Source organism: Myxocyprinus asiaticus, chromosome 7 (assembly GCF_019703515.2).
Source record: "Myxocyprinus asiaticus isolate MX2 ecotype Aquarium Trade chromosome 7, UBuf_Myxa_2, whole genome shotgun sequence".
NCBI lineage: Eukaryota > Metazoa > Chordata > Actinopteri > Cypriniformes > Catostomidae > Myxocyprinus > Myxocyprinus asiaticus.
Window position 1 is genome coordinate 17,512,522 of NC_059350.1, and position 20,796 is coordinate 17,533,317.

At 39.6% G+C, this 20,796-nt stretch overlaps 1 protein-coding gene across 1 annotated transcript in view; it reads right to left on the reverse strand.

Moving 5' to 3' along the window:
- Nucleotides 1–13,484, reverse strand: part of wdr17 (WD repeat domain 17) — a 32,975-nt gene extending 19,491 nt beyond the window's left edge. The window contains exons 1-11 of the mRNA XM_051703042.1: nucleotides 13,429–13,484; nucleotides 11,769–11,897; nucleotides 11,386–11,569; nucleotides 10,941–11,171; nucleotides 10,188–10,439; nucleotides 6,422–6,544; nucleotides 6,123–6,310; nucleotides 987–1,155; nucleotides 559–650; nucleotides 256–344; nucleotides 43–129 (exon numbers count right to left, since the gene is read on the reverse strand). Of these exons, the coding sequence (XP_051559002.1) occupies nucleotides 43–129; nucleotides 256–344; nucleotides 559–650; nucleotides 987–1,155; nucleotides 6,123–6,310; nucleotides 6,422–6,544; nucleotides 10,188–10,439; nucleotides 10,941–11,171; nucleotides 11,386–11,569; nucleotides 11,769–11,897; nucleotides 13,429–13,473 (1,589 nt within the window). The 5' untranslated portion in view covers nucleotides 13,474–13,484. The remainder of the gene's footprint in view (nucleotides 1–42; nucleotides 130–255; nucleotides 345–558; nucleotides 651–986; nucleotides 1,156–6,122; nucleotides 6,311–6,421; nucleotides 6,545–10,187; nucleotides 10,440–10,940; nucleotides 11,172–11,385; nucleotides 11,570–11,768; nucleotides 11,898–13,428) is intronic.
- Nucleotides 13,485–20,796: the final 7,312 nt, after the last annotated feature.

Genomic DNA, 20,796 nt, shown 5'->3' on the forward strand with positions numbered 1-20,796 from the left:
AGAAGTTCTACATATTAAAGCATATTTGATTTGTATACATACTTGTTATTTTGACTCCAGTCACAGCCAAACACTGCTGCTGGATGTTTGTATTTATGCAACACTTTGCCATCAATGGTTCGAATTATGCTGAAATCAGATACCATATGCAAAAAAAAAAAAAAAAAAAAAAAAAAGTAAAAAAGGAAGAATGTAAAGGTCACATCTATGAGGATAATATGTAAGAATGTTAACCCAAATTTAAATGGACCTCACCAAAATCCATCACCACTGCATGTGGCAATTCTTTTGGAGTCTTTATGGCTCCAAGCGACACAAAATATACCATTCTTCCCATGCTGCAGGACAATTCCAGTCAAAATGAAGACTTCAAATTATTGTTAAGATTGTGTAATCAAAATTAAAATTTGTAAAATTTCAAATGACAATATTAATCCCAATTAAAACAATAAATTAGCCTTAATAATGGTGAATAACTATAAACTATTTCAAATCAGTACACAGTTAAAACAAGAAAAAACTATCTTTTATACATAATTTGTTTAGTATTTGGCTTGCCTCATTAAATCTTATGATCATTTTCCCCTTCTTCACATCCCAAATAAAGGCGCCATTCCTTGACGTGGCTCCTGCTATGCAGTTCAAGTCTCCTTTAGGTTACAGTGGGGAAAATAAAGAAGATAAAATACAAACAAATAGTTACAAAGAGTTTCACTAATAGCCCCCCTAAAAAACGTAAAAACTTTGCTTCATGTGGTAACAACATCTGTTATAATTAATTGATTTTATTCAAGTCAAAATTATTATTTAACATCAATGAATCAACATACATTAGGTTACACCAACAAAAATAATTTTAAGGGTTAGATCAGGTAAAAAAAAAAAAAAATGATCCTAAAGGTATCAAATTCAGGTTACCACTTTTTTACAGCGTGCAGTGGTAACATGGGCTGTTGTTCTGAGCTACTGCTGTGTATCGTTCTTACCAGGGGCCCAGGACAGAGAGTAGACCACTCCCTCATTTCCAGGTGATGTGTATACAGCAGTTAAGGTGTTTATATCCCAGACTTTTATCGTTCCATCAAATGAAGCTGTAGCTAAAAGGTTTGGATCATCTGGCTTGAATTTGCAGTCAAATATAGTTTCAACATGACCCTGTAACACATATGGAAATTAAACAACATTCAATGTTTGTATTGTTAATTCAAAAGACTACAGCATTGTTGGATTATTGATTAACATTGATTAAGAAACGGCTATTGCGCTTTGCCACATTCATTCCAAACTTCAACCCTTTAAGCTCTGAGGGTGTTTTTAAAGATTTCCTGTTTGAGCTGCATACCCAAAAGTAAAGGCTTATAAAAAAAATAAATAAAAAAAAAGGAAAAAGGAGGGTCTTGGTATAAATATAAAGAAAACTTTTCCAATTTTTTAATTACATAGATTATGATAAATTCTGAGAATCTCAGCCTAAGAAACTGCGAAAAAAATCACAAAAAAAAAGTGTTTCTTATTTTTTCAGATTTCACATTATATATTTCTGGGTGTAAATAAGGTGGCTCCAAAAAACTGCTTGTTTTGTTCCCAATCATGTCAACTGTAACTAAGAAAAATGTTTGTATTTATATGAAAAAGCAATACAAATGTATACCATTACAAAAATAATTTATCCTAGTGTACAAAAAAAACGTCACCATGTGTCCAAATGTCTCGCCAAACACATAAAACATAATAATTGTACATAAGAACTAATACATATGCAAACTCTAGGTTTAATAATATTAAATCATTTTAGTAAAGAGATTTTACAGAATTAGCCTTTTGACTAAATGGGTGCTTCTCAATCGGAAGCCTCGTTTGGCTGGATATCTCGGCTGCCACGTCATCAAGCACCATCGAAGGCCATCTCAATTGTGAGGACACTTGGAAGGCAGCCTTGTTTTGCAGCCTTCATTTGCCATATTTTGGAGGACGCATCGGGTGTATCCTTCATGGCCTTAAATCACCCACAATCCTTTGCACATGTCCCAAATAATTGCAAAAAATGGTGGAAAGCGAGTCGAGTGACCGCGGAGGCAGAAACCTTTATGACGCAACTTACTTTTTTCTCTCTCTTCAGATTTGTATTTGCATTTGCAGCAATGATAATATGTAGAAAAATAAAAAAAATGCAAGTTGTTTAGACAATACAACAAATTAGAAGATACAAAGCCAAAAAGAGAAATAAATCAAATGAATAAAAAGGCAATTACGTGAATTTGAAAAGCTTGAAAAGTTTTATAGTTTTTAAAAGTCTAGGGTTCCGTTTTAAATTCTAAGATCAGTGTTGCAAAATGTATTATATAAAGTGACTCTAGCTTTGTGAATAAAACATTTTGCTAAAATAATTAAGGGATTAAGGACATATTTCTCATTTTCTGAAGTATATGGGTTTTCTAAACAAAGTAAAATAACACATGGTTCTAAGCTTATGGTTTGCCATGCACACTTAATAAACCGTCTCATTCTAGCGCTGGATGCTGAGGAGTCTAGCCTACAGCCTCTGAAGGACTGGTCTAGGAAGGACAAAGCCATACTAGGCTGCAGCCTTCCATTTGTGAAGCACCCAAAAAGTCTGCATCAAGTCGGTCAAGTACTTGGTGCCATCTCCTGGTGGTCATATGTAACATTGTGCTTCGTGTGGATTATCTAATGATCTATGCATCCGATTACGTTATGTGTGGGCTCGTTTGAAAGATAATTGCCACCTCTAATAAATGTTATGTGATATTTTATGTTCTGTTTACTTTCGTGAAGTTATAAGCGAAAATGCTGCATATAAGCAACTCCTGTTCAGATGAAACATAAATGTCAAAGACATATACTTAGCTATTACTCGCTATATTTGTGTCTGTAAGTAAAACAAGGCTGGTTGTATTCTGCTCATTGAGAGCTTTCCAACAACATATGACACATAGCTATTTGATGAGGTTGACTGATTGCAATTTTATTTATATATATATATATATATATATATATATATATATATATATATATATATATATATATATATATATATATATAAATTATCAAAACAGAACTCTTCTGATTTGTATGCAGATTTCAAAGTACTCGTTCAATTTTGGTCATAATGCCTACATGAATTGTAAAGCAGAGCTTCTAAGCTTTAAAATACAGTGTTGTGAAAAATTATACAGATTTCTTCTGTTTTTGTGTATATCTCATACACAAATATCATATTATCATATTTTTATAAAATCAAAATATAATATTTCAAAAATTCAAACAAAATCTAACATAAAACAAAGGCAATCTGAGTAAACACAAAATACAGTTTTTAAATGATAATGTTATTTTTTTCAACAAAAAGTTATCCAATACTAACTGGGCCTGTGTGAAAAAAGTATTTGCCCCCTTATTTACTAAATCCTCAAATCTATGAAACTGCATTCGTAATGAGGTTCAGCTGGACCAGACACATTACTGATTACTGCCAGCCCTGTTCAATCAAATCAGCAAATAAATAGAACATTTTCAGCAGCATGAAGCTGGCTAAAATGTCTCACCCAGTAGCACGCTATGCCATGGTCGAACGAAATTCCAGAAATGATGAGGAAAAATGTGATTGAAATACATCAGTCTGGGAAGGGTTACAAAGCTATTTCAAAGGCTCTGGGACTCCAAAGAAACACAGTGAGAGCCATTATCTCCAAATGGAGAAAACTTGGAATAATAGTGAAGCTTCCCAGAAGTGGCCGACCTTCCAAAATTCTTCTAAGAACATAGTGACGACTCATCCAGGAAGTCACAAAAAAGCAAAGGACAATATCCAAGGAACTGCAGGCCTCTCTCACATCAATAAATGTCACTGTTCATGACTCCACTATCAGAAAGACAATGGCCAAAAATGGCATCCATGGAAGTGTGGCGAGGCGAAAACCACTGCTAACCCAGAAGGACATTAAGGCTCATCTGAATTTTGCCAAAAAACACCTTGATGATCCTCAAACCTTTTGCGAGAATGTTCTGTTGAATGATAAGTTAAAAGTGGATCTGTTTGGAAGACAGGGGTCCCGTTACATCTGGCGTAAATCAAACAATGTGTGATGGTGTGGGGATGCTTTGCTGCTTCAGAGACAGGGCGACTTGCAATAACTGAGGGAAACATTAATTCTACTCTTTACCAGAAAATCCTGAAGGAGAACATTCGGTCATCTGTCCGTGAGTTGAAGCTCAAGCACAACTGGATTATGCAGCAAGACAATGATCCAAAGCATAGGAGTTAGTCCACCTCTGAATGGCTCAAAAGAAGCTAAATTAAAGTTTTGGAGTGGCCTAATCAAAGTCCTGACTTGAACCCGATTGAGATGCTGTGGCAGGACTTAAATGGGCAGTTCATGCTCGAAAACCCTCCAATGTGGCTGAACTAGAGAAGAGTGGGCCAAAATTCTACCACAGCGCTGTGAAAGACTGGGCCCGTATTCACAAAAAATCTTAAGGCTAAAAGTAGCTACTAATGTGGAAATTTAAAAAATTAGGGGCATGTCAATCCTAATTTTAGGACTTGTAAAATATTCATCTAAGAGTAATTCATGAAGCATTTTAACGCTGAAACTAAAAGTAACTCTTAAACCCACGACAGCTTAGACGCCCTCCTGAGGACTTCTAAATCCTTGAGAGTGACAGACTCACAAACGATCCGAAGCATGGCTGCTGTCGTCAATCCACATTAAATACAATGGTTTAGAATACTATTATTCTCATTGACCGTTTTAAAAGGTATTGCCTGATTCACAATGGAGCTGATGTATTTTAATAATATAATATTATAATATTATAAATATTATAATGTTTACATTGACCTTTAAAAAAAGGTATCGACTGAATCGCAAATAAACTTAGTTAGAGATGCTGTTACCTCTCCCAAAACCTGAAACAACCCAGTTACACCGGAGATAAAGATTTTTAAAACTCTGCGCTTCCTGGCACACAGATGCACCCTCGCCGCAGAGAAAAAAGAGGGCATTCACGACCATCGCGGGGATACCCGGTGTATATACATCACGGGGATACCCGGTGTATATATTGTACGTATATATATCTTTGTCTGTCTTAGCTGACAAATAGCGGTTCCCTGTCTACCAATCATTGTGGGCGATCCAAAAAAGCGCACTCTTATAACATGACATCATCCATAGCAACGAGGTCAACTCTGCCTTACTCTTATATTATGATTTCCTTAGTAAAACTTGCTCTTAGCAGTTCTGTGAATAGGTTTTAAGCAAAAACTCCTAGCTGGGAACTCTTTGGAGAACTCCTAGTGGTAAGATACAAATCAATGTGAATACGGGCGCAGATCTGCAGTTATCGAAAGCGTTTGGCTGTAGTTGTTAATGCTAAAGTTGGCACAACCAGCTATTAAGTTTAAGGGGGCAGTTTGTTTTCACATGGGTGATATAGGTGTTGGCTAATTTTTTTGCTTCAATAAAACTATATTTTGTGTTTACTCAGGTTGCCTTTTTTTATGTTATATCTAGTTTGAAGATCTAAAACAATTTAGTATGAAAAATACACAAAAATAGAAGAAATCAGAAATACGTTTTCACATCACTGTTTACCAATTTTGTGTTGGTCAAGACTGTAGTTATTCATATTATTTATTTAAATTGTACACACAAGAGAAAAACCTTTATAACAATAAAACAATAAAAACAACTAAACCAAAAAATAATGCACAAATAAGGTCCATTTTGAAAAATGGATGCAATTTCAATAATTCAGTAAGGCCACAATAATCCCTATTTATTTATGAAGTTTGGAGTTGCATTGCATTTTCAAGGAAACAACATGAGCTGTTTTTCTAACTAAGCAACACGCACTCTTGGAGGAATTGATCAGGTGACCTTTAAAACCAGCATTACAACACATCCAGAGCACCTCTTCAAAAGCAAGATGACTAAATACATCCTCCATGGGTGCTTACTTGAATGAATTAGTAAGATGTATTACAAAAATATAACATGAAAACATTAAATAATTTTCAGTGCACTAATTCTATAAACTGTAACAATCCTTTCAGGCTTTTAGTGTATGTTACCCCACAGGTATGACAGTGATCCTACCAGGTCCCGCAGGAAGTCCCATTTTTTGGCGCCCATGTCATAGAGTCCCACCCCCCCATCCATAAAACAGCAAACAGCGTGGCCAGGGGGGAGGGAGAAGGCCTGGTTCTGTGAGAGAGTAGGTGGAGGCACAGCCTCGCTAGTTGAGGAGGTGTAATGATTCTTGGAAGGGGAATTTGAGCTAAAGGCTAAGAGTGAGAAAACATCAAGATCAATATGAGTCATTGTGATGGCATACATAAACACACACAGGCAGGCAAACGTAAATGCTAATACATGGTGACCAAGAAAATACATACATTTTTTCGCTGGCGGGGAATTCAAAACATGAAGTGCATGGAAGCCGGTTTTCTTCAGCTTGAAGTTATCAAGAGGTGTCGCTCTTGATACGTTCCATATTCTCAACACGCCAACTTGAGAATCTTTAATTAGAAGAAACAACATAACATAAAATATAGGGTTGCTCTGATGCCAAGACGTTGGATTCGGTACAATACCAGCACTGGTACCTTGGTATTGAAACTAAATCAATACTTAGGCAAAAAATAAATAGCCTCAGATTACTGATAAAATTACACAGAAAAGGACTTGATTTTGGTCAAATAAAATGCTGCACAACAAATCTGTACATTATAAATGAAAACATTAATGACAAAATGTTTGATTAACTGTGGCAGAAGGCTGCTACAGCTGAATCACAGCCTGCTGATATTCAGTACACTTGATTTTGTGATACTGCTTACATATAATAATAACAGTGATGATTTCTCAGGGCCAGCAAAGCCTTCTCTGCTGGCCTAACATGGCAAATAATTCTCATTGACCTTTTTGCCTATGTATTTTTAATCGCTTTCCACTCTTAATTAATCTACAAACAAATAGAGAAAAACGAAAAGTTTATCCAGTCAGAATTTATTCTTTGATGCTTACATGCAAAATGTGACAACTGTTTCACAAATCGCATGCCCGAATCCGAAGCAGCGCGTGAGTCTGAGCTCCACCCCATCAGGCCTTCAGAATTTCTTCAGAATCCCTCAGCAGTGCAAATGAATGGGCAACTAAAGTCAGATTGTCAGATTCATCAGCCAATCAGATTGATTTATTTGTTTTTGGTGCATGTGATCTTTAGGATATGTCCCGGTCTAGGCCTTCTAGCTGGCCTTGAGTGACACAATCACGCTTTAAGTGATGTACGTAATTCGAGAGCGAAAAGCGTAAGATCAAGCTATCTGACGAGTCGGCTGTCATCACTGCCGCTATCGCCGTTGAGAAAGAGATCCTTATGGATATAAATACACGGTATGTTCTGCATGACCGTGTGATTGCTTAATTTATTAAACAGGAAAGGAGGACTGATTTTCACTTCAAGTAAATTGATAAGTGCTTTTTGCATTGTTATAGCAACATCAGGTGTTTTCTAACAGTAAATTAGGCTGCTTGAGCATTCAGTGTCGGATCAAGTTTTGAAAAGTAGTGCTGCGTTCCATTCAACTCGGAAAGTCGGATTTTACACATTCCTGCTAGGAAAAGTGCAATGGAATGCATCTTTAAGACAGAATTACAACTTGTAGGCTCATGCAGAAATTCTCAACTCCCATTTCGCCGAGATGCAGGGGCATGATGTCACACAAACATGTCCACACTCAGGGAGATATACAAAGTGATAAACGTTCACTTTATTAAATAATATCGATAAATGAGTTTGTTTCCACATTACATGATATTAAAGCTTGTTTAACAAACGCCTGCTGAAACAGGTGTATAAAACATGGTAAATTATAATCTCTTTTAATAATCGTACACCTGAAGCACAAATGCTAGCGCTGCAGCATTGCTTATCAGTTGGGTTGCTAGGAGACATCTCTAATGAGAGTCAAACCCCTGCTAAGCTAACAGGAGCGTTGCAGTTCCGAATATCGGGGAATGGAATGCATTTATGTTCGGAGATATCAAGTAGGAATATCCCACATCCAACTTGAATGGAATGCAGCATAACCGTGTACCCTGACGAAACAAAATGTATTGCAAGCAACATTTAAATCGCAAATATTATTAGATAGATTTTTCCAGGTATTATAGACCTCCTTGGTAGATTCTTATGAAAAATTATGATTTTTGAATGTCTGTTCGGTAGACCTTCATTTCATAAAACAGTCATGCTGCAGTTAAAATTATGCTTGCTTGAGCATTAAGTGTCGTTTCAAGTTCTGGCTTTCGTGCGTGGACGTGTTTTATAAAATGTAAATTGTTATTACTAGTTAGCTGCGACATAATGCCCAAAGGCATAGGGTGTCTTATTAATTGTGAAACTGTGTTTTCTTAATGGCATGAATCACACTGAAGGCCTAGACTTTAAACGCACGGCCCGCCACTGAATAATAATAATAATGATTATTATTATTATTATTATTTAAAATGAAGATGGTAACTGTAATAATAAAACCATTTAAATTATTGTTATTTGTAGTGTTATTGCTATTACTTTGAATATAAACATTTTCTATACAGTAGTAATCTTTTTCTGTCTCAAACAGAGCTTTTATTTTGGCAGAACTTTTATTTTGACGGATCTTTGAGTTCTTCCTGTGTGTTTTTGATGGTAGTTTTTAGCTCCAAAAGCTGGTTTGCCAACTGCCAATAACCAGAAGAAGAAGAAGAAGAAATGCTGAAATACTCGTGAGCCGAAATCTCATTGAAGAACGAATTTATGTAATTGTTCACAGCTTCTCAAATACTAAACACACCACACTGAGCATCATGCGCTATAGCATAACACTATACTGCAGTATGGTCTCGAAATTACCAACAAGATGATATCGTACAGTTTTAACATTTTTGGTATCGCAATATTTCATTAGTACTGGTTGACCATGCAACCCTGTTACAATATATGTGGCGAATTACAAACGGAAGTGAGCATCCCTATGCCCTACTCCCTCCGAAGGGCTGAGCCCTTGAAGTGGGAACTCTGGAGGGAGCAGGGCACTCGCGTCTCATGTATGACCATTTGGATCACCCTTGATGAAGGGAGTAATGAAAGACAAATGTCACTTCCACTTTATCTTCGCCTGAAACGTTACCATGACAACACAGCACAGCTGTTCTAACAACAGGAATCTCTTATTTATTGCTGTTAATTTGTTGCAAATAAATATACTTTTTGTAATAGTTTTTTTTTTCAAACTTTGCCTTTTGTGTATTATTTAAAATTGCTTACTGTTGCTGTTTTAATAATAATAATAATAATAATATTCATTTGGAACCCCCCTTCATGTGGTGTCCCATTCCTGCAGTGCCCTTCAAGGGCGCAAAAACGCAGTTTGAAATTCGCCCATGAAGTTCCAAACATAAGCTGGGGAGCAGCTTGTTCATCTAGGCCTCCCAATCATATTCCAAGGAAGTGGCTGATTCCCTCGCACCAGTGACAATTCTTCCAGCATCCCTCCATCTCACCATCTTCAACTTTATTTTTGATAATGCCTATACAAATTATTATTTCAAAATTGTCTTTCTTTTCTTGCTTTAGTCAGATAGTCCAGCCCTGTCCTGTGCTCGAGCCCCTCCGTTATGGACAGCACGCCAAATTCATTTACCTTAAAGCGCTCCAGGACTATATGAACCAGTGAACACGTGAAACATCTTTGAATGAAACAAATACATAATTATAATTATAGAAATAGAAAATGAAACTGGGATTTCAAACTACATTCCTGCTGAAATGAAAAAATTAACTAAAAGAGAGATCTACAAAAAGATTGAAGTTGCCTGTGATGAGGAGGAGGGCATGGCCGGTGCTGAATCAGCTGGTCAGCAGGAGAGTGAGATAAAGGGGAGCTAGAGGCACCAGTTCGAGAGAGAGAGATGCACGCAGCCACGCTGCATGTGTGTCTGTGTTTATGTTTGTTTTACGCTGAGTTTCTTATTCAACTTTATGTTTACTGTTCAGCCAGTTCCCGCCTCCTCCTTGCCTGTCCTTTATCTGTTACACTGCCTTATTGAGCTAAAAAGTACCATTTCCCACTGGCACCTTTGTGTATGTGGAAAGTGTATTTGTGTTTATCTTACCCCCTGTGATAAACATGCCAGGTGCACTGGGCACCCAGGCCAGGCACTGCACAGAGGCCGCAGCACTAGGGAAACTAAAGGTAGTGATGCAGGATAAGGACTCAGTGTCCAGCAGTCTGATGCCATTGTGCATGTTGGCCACAAGCAGGTAGTCTGTACTGAGGGGGTCCCACTCTAGAGCTGTGATGGGGTCCTCCTCATCTGTGCCTTCTAACGATTCAGGCCGCAGTACATGCTTCTGATTCTTTGAGCCTGAGGTAATGCAGGTAAAAGAGATGCAGGTAATTATAAAAAAAAAAAAGGTAATTAAGAGTTCTGGCTGGTTTAAAAGACATCAACTTAAATGAAGGAAAATGGTAAATACTGGGGGGGAAAACAGAAGTCATTTCAGTGTTTATCGTTCATAAATACGTTCTTATTGTGACACGCTATATTGAATGTGACAATTTGCATAAGAATGGTTTTATGAAATATATTTTATCTAGTACGTGTACAATAAACTGTATACTTTGTATTGTGTGCACTTAGAGCAAACCACCAAGTGCAACTTGAACTATAAACATGATTTTTGATTTACACAAAAATCATTTGTGTTTCATGAATAAGGCCCAGTGTGCTATAATAGTTAATCTGGATGCAGTTCAAATTATTAATAGAATTACAGTTTTAGGTATTTCTTTTTCTTTCTTTTTTTTATGTTTTCTCTTTAATAAAATCACTGTACATGAGCTAACCTCAAACTGGTCACTGTACCTGGTTGAAAGATGGACAGACTCCCATCAGTGTGTCCAAACACAACTTTTCCCTTCTTCAGTGGATGCCAGCGGAACAGGCAGATATCCGAGAGGAAACTGTGGGCTTCCTTGTGCACTGTGACTCCTGAGTCAGGCCCAGAGATGGTCCATATGTACAGAGGACCCCGGTGGGATACGAATGCAACACTGTCACCTGAGTTCCAGCACCAGCTTAGAGAGGCTGGAATACCTGATATGCACAAATGAACAAGGCACAAACAGACATATATGAACAAGGAAGTAAACAAATATTCAATAACGATGGGAATACATGTTAAAGTTTGAGAATCAATCATTAAATAACCCATTTAGTTAAAAAACTAATAAGAATATTGGGGTGTATCTTACAGATACTTGGCATCAGATCACTTGTTTTGTGTGTTCCTACAGAAGGTCAGTGGTACCTTTGGTGTTATCTAGGCGTGCAACTGCCTTCTGCTCAGCCACATTCCAGATGATGAGCAGGTTATCTGCACTGGCACTGGCAAACACATCAGGGTTGTGCGGACACCACGATATGGCTGTGATGGTCTTCTTGTGTTCAGACATGATCGCTCGCAGCTTAAATTCATTATATCTGTGATCGAGCTGGTGGGAGAGACTTCAGTAAGTTCCACTAAAACAATTTCAAACCTGACTTACGTCAATATCATAAACAGAAAGCCTTCAATACTTAATGATAAAAAGATAAGAGAAGATAATTCCTTATATTAACAGTTCTTTGTCAATGTTTTACTATAATTAACAATCTAATAGTTAAAGAGGGGAATCTACACAAAGCACTTACCTGGTACACATATATGGCGAGTGTGGCACAATATGCAAACCTATCTCCACTAGCGGCACACACGTCTTTATTCCAGGGCTGACATCCAGCAGGCAAAAGGCCCACCTGCTTCACCTGAGACATCTTTACCTGCACACAGTGATGTCATTGACACCAAAGAGAATCTGTGACCTCTAGACTTAGTACTCAGATCAAAAACACTGCTGATGCAGTAGTGAAAACAGACAAATGTTAAAGGCATAGTTCACCCAGCAATTCTGCCATAATTTACTCACCCTCATGTTGTTTCAATCCCATATAAAAAAATGTTTACCTTCTGTGAAACACATTTGGCAGAATGTAGTCTCAGCCTCAGACCGCTGCCCATGGTCCACCCATAGTCTGTGCTCTAAGCGTCTGATGCACATAGCACACAAAATTGGAAAACACTTTCTCGAACTACTCAGCTTAAATCTTATTGGCTGGTTTGATGGAACTTACGTGAGTAGAAGCACGTAGTACTTTTCATTAGTCTGCCTGGGAACAGAGTCGTGTTCACAAGGTTCCGAGTTGATACAATAAGCATTTTAATGGATGAAATAATCACCAGATTTGTCCAAGTTTCCCAGGTTAGTGACCTCAAATCTTTGAACTATATTCAGAGTTTCATTTGAGGAACGTAGCAGAAAGTAAAGCGGATATCCACAAGCACAACTGAAAATTGTGCTTTGTTTTACTTAGTTATGTCTCAGTTATGTTGTTATGCACTCTTTACACATTTTCTGCTATTTTGCCAGTACATTTTCTGTGCAATCTTATATAAATAATTTTTTCCCCCATGTTGGTCTTTTATTATGGCATGATAAATCTCCAATAACCCTACACCTAAACGGCACGTAATGCCAAAACCAACTGTGATTGATCGCTTTACATGTCAATTAGAGAGCTTTTCCTATCTAAGTAGGCGGTTCTTGGCCAACTGAAGCTTCTATAGATCCTAGACCTTTGCCGTTTTAAAGTCAAAGGTCTGGCTACGCAAGACTAGGCAGTATGAAAAGAACCGTCAGCCTCAGTCACCATTCACTCAGTCAGTCAATGTATCTTTTTTTCCCCCATACAATATAAAAGTGAATGGTGACTGAGGCTGTCATTCTCCTCTAACATCTCCTTTTGTGTTTCACAGAAGAAAGTAAGTCATATGGGTTGGAATGACAAGAGGGTGACTAAATGATGACAGAATTTTCATTTTAGCTGAACTATCCCTTTAACGTAGGAGTAATAGCACTCAGACTTCAACATGCATGTATAACAGCATTCAGATACTTTAATGGATATATCTGAGTAGAGTATATACCATAACAGCCGACACTGAGAAAAATCTTACATTCTAACTGTTATTGTATGAAAGCTTCATACCTAAAAAACGCCATTCATCAATGTTCTCTCTCAATTGTTGTAAGCATCATTCAGGTACACAGCGTATGTAAACATCAAACACGCAGACTGTGGTAGAGTCACATTTGTATATAAACGTCACACATGCAGACTGCCTGAATGGCATAGGATTAAACTAGGGAGAATCAGTCCTCTTTTCTATCTGTCTCCCTCTCTCTCGTTTACATTTGAAGGGACAAGGCTACACCAGATGTCTCTGGCTAAAGACAGCCGGTGTAGCACCTACCTTTGATTCATTGTGATATCTGCTATACCAGCACAGGCTTTCCATGTCTGCTCTCCTCTCCCCTTCACAGATGCAAAGCTGAATGTGGTTCTGCCTTAGCGAGTACAAGAAGAAGTGTTTAAGCAGAGCGCGTATGTGCGACTGCTGCCCACAGCGCATGTATATGTGGAAGTGGGGGTTGAGAACAAGAGAGCAAGTGAGGTAGAGAGAGAGAGAACATGCTCATTGACTGGTGCAGGCTGCTCGTGTGGGAGAGGAGGCAGGAGACAAGAGCGACGGAACAGCTCCCGCCGGTAGCCAGGCAACAGCAAGATCCCTTCATTTCAACTCCCTCACTTCATCCCCCCCCAAACACAAACACAAACGCACAACCACACACCTCATCTCACCCCAGCACTGCCTCCTTGAAGGTGTTTGTCCTCCATCTCCCTTATCATGATTAAAGGTATAGTTAACCCAAAAAATGAAAATTCAGACATTATTTACTCACCCTCCCGCTGTTCCAAACCCAAATTACTTTTTTATTTATTTTGAAAAAAATTTCTGTTCACTATCATACATTGGCTGTGGATGGTGACCACTTCAATTTTTAAAGGATGCAAAAGTATAATTCAGAAATCTAATAAACAATTCCATACAACTCATGCCTTGTTCTGAAGGCGCACTGTAAGGTTTGGTAGAAACAAAACTGAATCTAATTTTTTATTTTGTGAAAATCTTAACTAAACTATGTTTTTTAAGTTTGGTTTTCTCATTTGTATGAGGCAAAGACAGCCTGTGTAGGATTGCCACTTTTTATGTTTTAAAATACGGGACAATCTATCTAGAATAGTCAATGGTAATGGTTGGGGTGCACTGGCTGACGTTTTCAAATGGTCCCTTACCACACCCTCCACAGTTTTGGCACGTTTTAGCTCAATGTGAGAACTTTTCAGATGGTCCCTGTGGTGGTGGGGGCGTGGTCGAGCGCCGGCTTGTGAATGGAGAGCAAGATCGGGAGATGAGAACGGTAAGGATCATCTGTCAATGATTGTCTCTATCAGCTGTTTGTCATTGCAGTGCGAGTTGGAGACGGATTTAAGGGCGAGCCAGACGCCAGTGAGGGGGAGAAAGAGCTACCCCCACACACCCAGAGACTGTGTCGAATTGTTGCCGCTGAAAAGCGTGGTTTTGAGTTGTAAAATAAAAATACCTTTTGAGTTGGATTCGCAGTCTCCCGCTTCCTCCTTTCACCTCTTTGCGAACTTGTTACAGTCCCTTACCCATCGTTGGCACACTTTCCAATGAATATCAAGGTTAAATTAATCATTTGAATGATTTCATGGTGACACCATCGGGCCAGCTTAAATATGGGACAAATCGCATCCCGTATTGATTCGATACTGGACGCATTATTTCATCTTTAAATATGGGACGATCCCATATTTTACGGGAGGGGTAGCAGCCCTAAGCCTGTGGGATTTTGGAGGCCCTAGGCAAAATCATGAAAATGGGCCCCACCATTGTGAATATTGTCATAAAATCCATTGAACCACTACCAACGTAATGAGAACATTATTTTTTAAAAGAGAAAACACCAAAAAATAACCATTATATAGCTCGGAAGATGACAAATAATGTGTCCAAAAACTTGTATTCCCCAACATGGAGATGTTCAGGTAAAATGTACATGAATATATTAGGGAAAGTGTGTATTTTAGGTGCTGTGACAAGTCAGCATTTCTTTACTTTTTCACAATTGGAATCACCTTTATCTTTTTTCTAAGTAATATAAGCTTATGGAAACTGCAAGCATAATAATTACAGGGTAACACTTTACAATAAGGTTCTATACTAATTAACCGTAAATGCATTAGGTATCATAAACTAACAATGAACAATATAAATTTACAGCATTTATTAATCTTGGTTAATGATAATTTATAAAAATGTTGGTTTATATTGCATTAATTGATTGCATTTAACATATACAAATGTTAATGTTAAAAATGCATTAGTACATTTATTCATTTGGCAGATGCTTTAGTATATTAGTATATATTGAAATTAATATTAACCAAGATAACTGAGTGTGGCATGGGGGGCATGGTCATGTGTCGGTCTGCGGGAGAGAGAGAGTGGTTAGGCTCGTCACCTGGGTCTTAATTATCTCTAACACCTGTCTCTAATTATAGTGATGGCAGAGGGAGACCTGAAAAGGCACGCCAGAGTGTCAGAGTGGAAGACAGAGACCAGAGCTTGTTCCTGCAGTTGTGTTTGACACTATTGACCTGTTTGTGTGTTTGGCCACCAACAGCCCTTTTTTTTTGTTTCTGTGTGACGCTGAAAGAGTGAATAAATACTCACCCCAACTATTCGCTGTCTCCTGACTCCTCCATCATCCACGAACTTGATCTTATCACAGTGGTGCTGAAAACCCGGCTTTGGAGGATAAAGTCGTTATGGAGTCTACACCGCTGGACAAAGTTATCATGTCCCTCGCCAGAATCCAGCAAGACCAACACCAAGCCCTCATGTTGCTACGCCTGGAGCTGGAACAATGGTTCCAAGCCCTGCTCCAGGCACAAGCGGAGGACTGGCATGTATTCTGGAGCCTGATCGCCAGAAAGGGCGCTAGCGTTGCGGCCCCCCTGGAGCCAACCCCACCTGTGTCTCTGACGAGAATGGAGCCAAATGACGACCCAAAGGCCTTCTTAGATTCGTTTGAAAAGATGGCTGAGGTATGGAAGTGGCCTCCTGACCAGTGGGCGGACCGCTTATTGCCCCTACTCTCCGGGGAGGCACAGCTAGTCACACAACAACTTCCCGCCGCCAGCCTCCTTAACTATCAACAGCTGAGGAAAGCCATCCAGCAACGGGTTGGTCATAGCCCCGAACCGAGTCGTCAGCTCTTCAGGTCCCTGAGCTTTGGGAGGCACGACCGCCTGTTCGCTTTTGCCCAATAGCTCCAGGATGCCGGCCGGAAATGGTTGCTGGCAGAGGGAACCCACACTGCCATGGATGTCGTCGATCTGGTGGTACTGGAGCAATTCGTCTCCCAGCTACTTCGAGGAATGACCGAGTGGGTCCAGTGCCACCGCCCGGCGTCGCAGGTGGAGGCCGTCCAGCTGGCAGAGGACTACGTGGCGCTGTTTCCAGGTGACAGCGATGCAGTGTTTTTTCTTCTCTCTCTCCACCCCCTGTGTCTCATTCTTCCCCCTCCCCTCGTCCCTCCCACCTCCGGCCTGTTCCGGCTCCCCGGAAGTGGGGAGGAGCCCCATCCAAACCCCTCCTCATGTCCGTCCCTCCTACTCCCCTGTCTCTCTACACTCTCCTCCCCAGGTTGGCGAGACCACCCCCATGAGTGTGAGAAGAAATCCTGGGCCGGTCTGTCAGGGTTGCAGGGAAGCCAGGCACTGCCAGGATCAATGTCCGGTGATGGAGGTGGGGACACTGATCCGGATCCCTAACGCAGTATCGGATACCGGTAAAGATAAAAGGGGATACACATAAAAAATTTTGTGGATTTGGGTTGTTCCCATACCTCTATCCACCAACGCTTGGTGCAAGGCGGGGCATTGGATAAGAATAAACGGGTGAGGTGCATGCATGGTGACATTCACAAGTATCCAGTGGTTACCACTGAGATACGATTCAGGGGAAAAAGGCATAGAGTCAAGGCCGTTGTTAATTCCCGCCTCACCCATCCACTAATTCTGGGAACCAATTGGCCTGGCTTTAAATATTTATTGAGGGTAATGTGTGTGGATGGGTCCTGTAAAGTAGTGTCACGGTGTGTGACATGCAACGCTATGGCTGGAGAGGCGGTGCCAGGGCCGTCGACATCTGCTCCGCATCATGATGACGCAGACAAGGGAATTCCCGTACTCAGGGGCTTCCCTGAGGGGCATTTCCCTATGGAGCAGATGCGTGACGAGTCCCTCAAGCACGCCTTTGACCAAGTGAAAGTAATTGATGGTCAACAGCTCCAGCCTAATGTTGCACTCACATACCTGTACTTTTACTTTTCAGCCCACATTGCATCTCCCCCTGTGATCAGTGCAGTCAGGACATACAGTACATAAGGGCTTTTTCCACAGTGGTCAGAAAAAAATATGCCCCATTCAAACCATTTTAAAGGACCCCTATGATAAAAATGCATTGCAAATGCAAAAAATGCAAATGCAAAAATGGTCCATCAATGGCCCTCCAAATTGTCTTGTTTAGACAGGCAGACATAAGAGGTGTTAGACAGACTGGGTAGAAAATGAAATACTGGGTATACAATGCATGCTGTACTCCATCTAAAACTATTTTAAATAGCATTTAGCTAATTATTTTATAATTATTATGAAGATATATTTTATCACAATTAATTGAGAGGGTGAATGAAATATTTGTCCTTTTAATCAACATTTTTTCACAACGTAATGAAATGAACTACGGTCGGCAAAAAATGTGTTTAAAAATGATAAAAAATGTTGGCCAGTGAATTAAGATATACACTTTTCTTTTAACAGTACATTAATATAAATTTGAACTTAAAATCGTGTTGAAAAAGTCCATGGACACATTATGTGTCAACTAGTCTTGCATATATCTATTCCTTTTGTGGCAAAAAGGTTCGTATTGCAGCATATTCTGGGAAGAATCCATCCAGTTTGACAGGAGGAGCTACTGACTGACATATAAAGCAATCAATTCGTATCTTTCCTACATGCCATTTAGGGGCGGGGTTATTTGAAACATATTATTCCACAACAATAGACTGGCACGGAAGAAGTAAATTTAAATAATGGCACGACAGTCTCCGCAATAATTGCACAAAAAATTATTTTAGTGTGGACAAAAAGCAGAAAAATGTCCGTGCCAAATACCGAAAAAGCTTATATATCTGTGTTGCTTCAGTGCGTAGGCTCAGAAAATTAAATCCAAGGAAACAGATGGCTCGCACGTGAAAGTCCATAGCAAAAATAACTTTCAGGAATTTTATTTAAAGGGCAGAAAGTGTAAAAAAAAAATGTGCTCAGTGCAGAAACAAAACGTTTAAGATTTACATTGTCATCAGTGTCCCATTTTTTCTATGGACATTCGTGTGTGAGCCTTCTCTTTCCTTGAAAATAAATTGTAGAGAGTAATGTATGGAATATAAGTACAGACTATTTCAAAGTCATTCCTTAAATGTAAAATTTGCTGGTGAATATCTAGTTTACTTTTTACTAAGTGCCTCAAACAAATTAAGTATCTTTCAAAGATGTTATGCCACTAACCTCGCATCTTTTACAAATCAAGTGATTATTTAATCGTCAAAAGTGATTTCTGTACCAACCCGGTACCATAAAAACACAAAAAATATAAAAAGCATATGTTTCCTTACTCTCGAAAATTGCATAAAGTCAGCCAATCAGATTAGCGCTTGCTAGATTAAGAAAGTGTTTTCCAGTTTTGTGTGCAATATTCATCAGATGGATACTTAACAGACCACGGGCAGTCTGTGGGCATCTGAGGCTGAGACTATGCATCAAGTACCCGTGTGTGTGTGTGTGTGTGTGTGTGTGTGTGTGTGTGTGTGTGTGTGTGTGTGTGTGTTAGTGTGTGACTATGTGTGACCTCAAGCCTCCAAATGCCACAGAGGCCGTGATCAGCAGAAATTTGGCTCTGTTAGCGATGTCACCCCCACTACACCTCCCACCCCTATGGCTGGGCTGCGGGGGAGAGCGTGAGTGAGATGCAGACAGGGTAAATCACACACACAGAGAGCGACAGAGAGAGAGGGGCCACTCATGAAACCGTTTCCTAGGCAATGAAGACTTTAACTCTGAGAAGCGGTTGAGATGAAGTGGCAGGAGCTCTTCTGGAGAGGCGAGAGTCCTGGCCAGAATCAAACATCCTACACCTGGGTAGCACACACACCACACACCATGCCTACATATAGCCAACAGCCCACACCACCTACACACACACTGCGTTGGCTCAAACACCATCCAAGGCTCCTGTACTCAGATTGTGAGTAACTTCAGTGAGTCATGCATGGCCATTTCATCTACATTGAAAGGCATTTAATATATGTGAAACATTTATAAAAAAGTACAAAATGTATCTTCTAAAACACAGAGAGCAAAATTACTGACATCACATTATGTCGAAGTACAGACCCTGAGAAAATTGCTTCATGGCAGTTCCTTTCTCAGACGATGTTTCCATACAAATAATGCTTAAATGAGATCTGTGATAACATTTGCATAATTTTGATAGCTCAGTAAGTACCTCTTTTTCATTACTAATGTAAGACTACCGACATGCTCATCTTTGTTTACTTCTCTCTGGGCACGAATCCAAGTAGTTGAGGGTCAGGGTATGTGCTTATATACACCGATCAGCCACAACATTGAAACCACCCGCCTAATATTGTGTAGGTCCCCCTTGTGTCGCCAAAACAGCGCCAACCCGCATCTCAGAATAGCATTCTGAGATGCTATTCTTCTCACCCCAATTGTACAGAGCGGTTATTTGAGTTACTGTAGACTGTAGACTACTGTTGACCTCTCTCATCAACAAGGCGTTTTCGTCCACAGAACTACAGCTCACTGGATGTTTTTTGTTTTTGGCACCATTCTGAGTAACTTCTAGAGACTGTTGTGTGTAAAAATCCCAGGAGATCAGCAGTTACAGAAATATTCAAACCAGCCCGTCTGGCATCAACCATCATCCATGTGATTATCTAATCAGCCAATCGTGTGGCAGCAGTGCATAAAATCATGTAGATACGGGTCAGGAGCTTCAGTTAATGTTCACATCAACCATCAGAATGGGATAAAAAATGTGATCTCAGTGATCTGGACCGTGGCATGATTGTTGGTGCCAGATGGGCTGGTTAGAGGATTTCTGTAACTGCTGATCTCCTGGGATTTTCATGCACAACAGTCTCTAGAATTTACTCCGAATGGTGCCAAAAACAAAAAAACATCCAGTGAGCAGCAGTTCTGTGGACGGAAATGCCTTGTTGATGAGAGAGGTCAACAGAGAATAGCCAGACTGATTCGAACTGACAAAGTCTACAGTAACTCAGATAACCGCTCTGTACAATTTTGGTGAGAAGAACATCATCTCAGAATGCTATTCTGAGATGCGGGTTGGCGCTGTTTTGGCGGCATGAGGGGGACCTACACAATATGCGGGTGGTTTTAATTTTGTGGCTGATCGGTGTATATAGCTTGCTGCTTAGATTAAGGGAGTAGTTCACCCAAAAATTCTGTCAATTTTTAATCACCCACATGTTGTTCCAAACTCAAATTACTTCTTTCTTTTGTGAAGCACAAAAGGTGCATTTTTTAAGAATATTTTTTAATGGTCATTCTTTCCAAATTATGAAAGTGAGTGCAGCCTGCA